Source organism: Notothenia coriiceps, unplaced genomic scaffold (assembly GCF_000735185.1).
Source record: "Notothenia coriiceps isolate Sejong01 unplaced genomic scaffold, NC01 NC01_scaffold00018635, whole genome shotgun sequence".
Taxonomy (NCBI): Eukaryota; Metazoa; Chordata; class Actinopteri; order Perciformes; family Nototheniidae; genus Notothenia; species Notothenia coriiceps.
In genome coordinates this window covers 1-6,584 of record NW_011351336.1, presented here as the reverse complement: position 1 = coordinate 6,584, position 6,584 = coordinate 1, and the positions used below count along the sequence as shown (strand labels likewise).

The following is a 6,584-nucleotide window of genomic DNA, read 5'->3' as shown; positions in this document are numbered from 1 at the left end:
AAGCCCACCATTTTGAAAAAAATGCATCCCCCAGCTGTTTTGAGCTAGCATCATGCTAACTGTATAGACTCATGGTGTAGCTTACTAAAGCACTAAAACATGTGTGAACTGTTTTCAAAGTTCTCTAAATTGTTCAAACACAGCAATCAAAAAACCTTGATCATAGAAATTTTACTTTGGAGGGCAAAAAAATGTTTTTTTAACTTAAATGTGCTTACCTCTCAAGCCATGTGTCTCTCTTCTTTGCAGGATGATTGAAATGGATGCCTCTTCAAAAATATGTGGTCGCATGACCAACTTCTTCTATGGTTTTCTAGATAACAGGGGTGGCACTACTTGCCCCTTGGCACAAATTACCCCACTCTCCCCTACTTGTTATACTGTTATGAAACAGAGAACATCGCCACATTTGTTGTTCACCAAGTCATCATCAAGTATTAGCTATAGCCTCTCCTCCCTGTCTCATGTTTTGTCCATATTTTATGTTATCAGAACACATTGAGGGACGGGTTTCCTTATGAGCGCCGGCCAGAGTCCAGGGCCTTCATTCCTGCTGATGAAGGAGACTACTACTACACTGCGGCTGTGTGGGGGGGGTACCTGGAGGACATGTACAAGCTAGTCAGGTAACCAGAACCATTAACATGCGATTAAGATGTTTCCATTTAGCTATTACTAAATAAGTTTAAAGTATAAGACCCTGGACACAGTGGACAGGTACAAATCTTAGCCTTTCAAAACTGGTTATATTTATTCTAAAAAAGGCAGTGTTTCCACCCCCTTGTGCACAAAATGCTCAGCTCGACTTGATTTATCAGAATCAGAATTTCTTTAGTGGGTAAGTGGGGGGAATTGAGGGTGTTGCAGCAGCAAAGTTACAGTTCAGATCAAATGCAAAAGGTAAAAGAGAAGACTTAAAATTACATAAAAAGGAATTAACTCGCTATTAAAAAATATAAACAAATAAGCTAAAACAGATAAGTGCACCATGGTAAAAAAAAAACAATGCGTTCATCAGTAACCAAACAGAGGAGAATTTACATTTCGTAAAAAAGGCGTGGTGCAGTTGTGCTAGCTATTTAAAAACGCTAGGTTGTGCAGTAAGTCCGACGACATGTTAGTGACTTTTCTCTGACCAATGAATGGTCTGCATTGTTTTAATGTCACATTACAGTATTGGCTCAGCTTACTTGGACTAACTACAACTTTTCTCAATGAAAACCACGTTGAGAAGAGCCATACCATGCATTGGAGACACAAAATATATTTTTCTGAAACAATTAACTCTGTCTCCTTGACATTTTGACCATTAAAATCTAATATAATGCAACATTAATTTTAACTTTAGCAAAGTGTATATGACTTCTATCTCTTTCGTTTTATTAGATACTGTTACAAGCAGTCGGAGGAGGATGCCAAGAATAAGATTGAAGCTATCTGGCAGGAAGAAAGTCACCTCAACAAGTAAGTTTCACAATTGATTGCCTCAGTTGAAGTGCATTTCTGTTCATTCTTATTTTAAAGGACACATTTCCAACATGCTTATATTGTCAACTTCTATCTATTCTAACAGCCAGTATTTCTTGTTTAAAACAAGCTTGTGTTTGTGGAACAAATCAATACAGATTTGTGATTAATGTATTATACAACATAGACATATTTACTGTTGCCTGTTTTTCTATCATGCAGGTACCTGCTGTACAACAAACCAACCAAGGTGCTGTCTCCAGAGTACCTGTGGTCAGATTACGATGGGATACCAGAAGACATTCGAGTTGTCAGGATTTCCCAGTTGATCAAGAACTACGCAGAAGTGCGGCCAAATGGTGGACATTGATGTCAAGTCACTGACATTTAAAGAATAATATAAGTGGTTTGAGTGTATGGGCTGCTTTTTATATTCAGTTTTTTGTATATTTAACAGTATGAATAAATTACTGAAATAAATAAGCAGATTTTAATCTCTCTGTAGACATTAATTAAAGTAATCTTGATGGTGTACCTTGTGGTCTGTGGTGGAGGTTATTTATAGCAGTCCTTCATTCTTTGGAACTTACTGTAATTTCCATTTGACTGATTTTGTTACAGCTAAATGTCATAATTCCCCTGTGTTGATTGGAGGGTACGCCTGTACAGGGAGTGGTGAGAACTGGCTCCTTACTAAGAATGAAGGCATCTTGGTCATAAGTGAAATGGATGTTTGTTTTTTTGCATTTCATAGAAAAAAATTAAAGAGATGACCCTGAACCAGAAGCAGAAGGAAAAGGATCTGTCCCCTATTTTGCAAAAATAATAATAATAATCTTACTGAAGAGAGAAAGTCAAAGAGGAAATTGATGAAAAATGCAAACACGTTTTTTGTGTGCAAATATTCTCAAATATTTAGGTATTTTGTGTAGTCTGCACTCTTTTAAGGCTTCCAAAAATATTGTATGTTTATTTATTTTTTATGTTTTTGGTTTCAATGAAACAGTAATTCTCATGCATTTTTAAAGTTATGTATGGAAGCTTCCATTGATGTTTCTATATTTATTTTCTTGAAAAAAAAGTGAACTGTCTATGGTTCTTATTATACATCCATGATGGTGGACTGAGGTAGCGCTGCGTCATTGCCACAGTGTCGTAAAGCGCCAATGTTGTGGTCGGAAATTGCACTAGTCGTCCTCTGAGTTGAGCTTTCAGTCGCCCTTCAGCAGAGAAACAGTGCTCATCTCGGTTTAAACACACCACACCAACGTTAAACCATGGCTGGGGTTATTGCACGGAAAGCTATCGACCACCTGAAGAGCAAGGAGTTCAGGGAATATTTGATGAGGTATGTAAATTAAGCTGTTATATTTTCTATTGGCTCTCATGCTAAAGTAGCGTTAGCTCCGGTGGCTGTCGTGTGACATACGAGGGGTATAACAAGGGGTTGATTTACTGCCGTGTTCTGTCCATATGTTTTCATAAAATCTAGTGATAATTGTCAACAATGTGTTTATTTAATTGTGTTATAATGGTATCGTTTGTCTCAGTTGTCTGCTAGTTTTCAAGGACATTTGCTTGCCTCTTTATTCAACGTTAATACGACTTTCTCATTAAATTGTGTCTCCAGTTTGTGAGGTTGCCAATACATTGAGAGAAGATTGTGGATAAACTTGTTTTTTAAAGCGTATCTAACTAATTACGGTATTTCATCAACATTGGTGGAGTAAGAACTCAGATATCTTAGTAAAAGTAGCAATACCGCAGTGTATGAATACTCTGGAGTTCAAAATGTATAATACGCATCAAAATGTACTTACACTACCAAAAGTTGGTCAGTATTCCAATTAATATACTATATTATTGAATAGTTATGCTGCGTTATTGTGAGCGTTTTAAATGCTGTAGCCAGTTAATATGGGGCTTTTTTGTGCTGTTAATACTTACAGGGAGCTTTACCAAGGGATTAATCCTTTTTAACCCTAACCTGCTATAACCGTAACCCATCTAAGCAGAGAACACTACTATATAATGTGTACATGTCGCCCTGGCGCTAAATGTAGAGTAAAGGCTAAATTGTAACAGTGATGCAAGTAGCCATCTTTGTTGACATTTGTAACAGATAAAGATGGTTATCCCCCGGGGGTTATTTTTTGAAGAGATTTGTCTTTAACAGTTAGTAAAACATTTAGAAGGTTATATAAATGCACTGTAGTTGTAGGGGAGGCTTTCTGTGGTGGCGTGTTGTGTAGAAAACACAGATTAGCTTGTGTTATGAATACTGTAGAAGACAGTGGACTGTAAGCATTTGTAATGTTTTCATCCAGATACTTAAATGTTACCACACTCATTATTAATTCATTTTGGAACAAATAAGTATTTTTTACTTCCTGCAAAGCCGTGCTTTTAAATTGTAGCAGTTTGCTTGTCATATTTTGTGAATGTATCTATCCTGAAACTGACCTATGTTCTGTTTTGCATGGCAGCAGCTCTTGTTTGGCCCCTATCTCATATCTTATTTATGTTCTTCTCTCTTCTATGTGGCCCTGAAAAAAAACAACGTGTCCAAAAGCACAGTAAGTACTCATCCTTGTTGTTTGTCTTATTGCTGTCAGTATATTTCTATCTGCGTCTCACCTTATCTGTGATTCCCTTCGGTTATGTCTAGCTTAAGCTTTCTGTTTGTCTCCTACCTACATATGCTTAAAACTATATTTCTCCCTTTGTGTTTATCTGTACAGCATTTCTGGGGTCCAATAGCAAACTGGGGTCTTCCTATAGCCGCCATCACAGATATGAAGAAGAGCCCTGAGATAATCAGTGGCAGGATGACCTTTGGTAAGATAAAGCCAGATGTAGACATAAAGAGCACACAACCGTGTATGGATAACTTTGGTAGGGTTTGGTGTGTCAGCTTAACATTTTATCAAAGTTTCTTAGAATTAAACGATTGTAAACTACAGCTCTAATTTCTCTCTTTAGGTAACAGAAGATATTTTATTTGACTGCTTCTTTTATACCTCACATTCTGAATTCAAGAAGGCCTCAAAAGAACTGAACACTTGGTCAATGTGTTGTACAAAACATCAGGTCTTTATTGGAGTATATTAAAACAAATAGGAATAGAATAAATACTTGTCCTTATTGATGTGGCATTGAACCTGCTGTGATGCAGGAACATTTTAGACTTGATATGGTAATAAAGTATGTTAAAGAAATACAAAAAGTATATAGATTATAACAAATCAGTGCCAATCACTCAGTGATTTAAGAGAAGAAAACACTTAAATAATCCATTGCCTGTGTGTTTTTTCCTTCCTCTCAGCTCTGTCCTGCTATTCCCTGCTCTTCATGAGGTTCGCCTACAAGGTGCAGCCACGTAACTGGCTGCTGTTCGCCTGCCATTTGACCAACGAGTCTGCACAGCTTATCCAGGGAAGTCGTCTCATTAAATACAAGTAAGCAATCATTTATGGTGGGATTTCCTGTTGTCATTGGGAACAGATCATGTATCATGAAACGCTTTTTTCAGATTTTTCTCTGTTATGATATGATATGATAATGATAAAAAAACATATGTCCAAAATCCTTTAGTAATCTTTGACATTAAGGTGAAGAGATAAAAGAGAAATGTAAGCACACTGACTGTTTCTTTTTCATTGCAGCATGGACAAGAAGAAGGGATCTTAATGGCAGAGTGGCGCCCGACTGCTTCAACAGCCAAAATAACCTGAACATTAAAACTACTGAATATATACATTTTATCTCAATGAAGCTGTGCCACTTTCGCCATTTAAACCGGATGTTACCAAGATTGATCATCCTCACAAGTTTTAATCACTTTTTACTACACAGACAGAAAAAAAGAATTTGCTTTCCTTCAAGAATTTGAGTAAACTGCTGTGATTTAATTACATTTTTGCTAAATTCATCATGACACAAAATATAATATGGGTGAATGTACACTTAGCTAACCAGTCTGACAGTTTGCTGTCTTTCACACTGGCTGTTACACTCGTTTTAGGTCATCAGCAATAATATTTGTGTTGCTTTCTAACTGGCTTATTAATGGAACAAATAATGATATGTCAATGGGAACTCAGCCTGAGGTCAGTTTGTGCAAATGTGTCCACACCATGGCACATTATACTTTGCTAAGCACTTTCATTCATTAACCTTTACTTAAATGCCGAGGACACACAGAGAACTAAGCTCTTTGTTTGTTTTACTCTGGAGTAAAATGTTAAGCTGAACAATGAAAACAGAATGTGTAAGAGGAGCCGATATGGCTTTATTACACTGTAATAAATAAGAAAAGCTGCTTCTGTCAGTGCTGACCAAAACATGTACTGTGTGTTGTTCTCATGTCATTCACATTAATTTATTGTCATTGTATAATAAACATTAGTTTTCCCTAATTATTCATTTGAATCTCTGGCGTTGTCCAAATAAACTGGCTTTAACCAAGTTGAACACAATTAAGCAAGCGAGTGATTTATTCTTTTAAAGTTCAGCTTTGTGATTACGTTTTTAATCTGATAATTGTTTTTGTTTTAAAGTCATGTTCATTTGCAGGAATGAGTCCTTCAAAGTCAGATATTCTACCGTGGTAAATGTCAAGGAGAACACGGCTGTGTATTTACACTCAACACTTTGCTCTGCAACCTAATGCCATGTTGGAATAAAACAACTACTGTTTTCAACTAAGTTAAAAGATACCAATCAAATTACAGGAAATGAATGGTTATTTATGCATTTCAATAAAAAAGGAATTGATCAATATCTTCAAAACCAGTTGTCAAAAAGCGATTCTAATCCTTTAACCCTGTAACCACTTAGGGCTATTTAGTCAAACATCCTGCACTTTTATGGAGCTATTTCAGGGTCATAAGTTTTGATCATTCAAAAAAATAAAATGTATTTGAAAGTCCAAGTTTTCATCCTGAACTTTGAAAAATACAATGTTGTATTAAAAAAAAAAATATATATTTGAAATAATTTTTCAGGTTGAATATTATTTTGATTCAGTTCAGCAATTGCCTGTCACTCAGGATGCCAAACTACTCTTTGGTAAGCCCCGCCCCCCCAAGCAATATCAGGGCCAAAAGTTTGAAAGC

General features: G+C 36.3%; 2 protein-coding genes across 2 annotated transcripts; both read left to right on the top strand.

Annotated features, from left to right (window-relative positions):
- Positions 1 to 447: 447 nt before the first annotated feature.
- LOC104951163 (N-acetyllactosaminide alpha-1,3-galactosyltransferase-like) lies at positions 448 to 1,993 on the top strand (the record flags this gene model as incomplete). Its single annotated transcript, XM_010777799.1, has 3 exons — positions 448 to 626; positions 1,387 to 1,464; positions 1,690 to 1,993. Coding segments are annotated over 3 exons (405 nt in total), but the record flags the coding sequence as incomplete, so codon positions are not given.
- Positions 1,994 to 2,625: 632 nt separating this feature from the next.
- mpc1 (mitochondrial pyruvate carrier 1) lies at positions 2,626 to 5,945 on the top strand. Its single transcript, XM_010777798.1, has 5 exons — positions 2,626 to 2,815; positions 4,040 to 4,043; positions 4,209 to 4,305; positions 4,793 to 4,925; positions 5,133 to 5,945. The coding sequence occupies exons 1-5, from the start codon at positions 2,745 to 2,747 to the stop codon at positions 5,155 to 5,157; spliced, it is 330 nt and encodes a 109-aa protein (XP_010776100.1). The 5' UTR covers positions 2,626 to 2,744; the 3' UTR covers positions 5,158 to 5,945.
- The last annotated feature ends 639 nt before the right edge of the window (positions 5,946 to 6,584 follow it).

Excerpts from the sequence above, each read along its gene's own strand:
- mpc1 (XM_010777798.1), top strand. The coding sequence starts at position 2,745 with ATGGCTGGGGTTATTGCACGGAAAGCTATCGACCACCTGAAGAGCAAG. Across the intron at positions 4,306-4,792 it reads CAGTGGCAGGATGACCTTTG|CTCTGTCCTGCTATTCCCTG; the intron begins GTAAGATAAAGC and ends CCTTCCTCTCAG. Across the intron at positions 4,926-5,132 it reads AGTCGTCTCATTAAATACAA|CATGGACAAGAAGAAGGGAT; the intron begins GTAAGCAATCAT and ends TTTTCATTGCAG.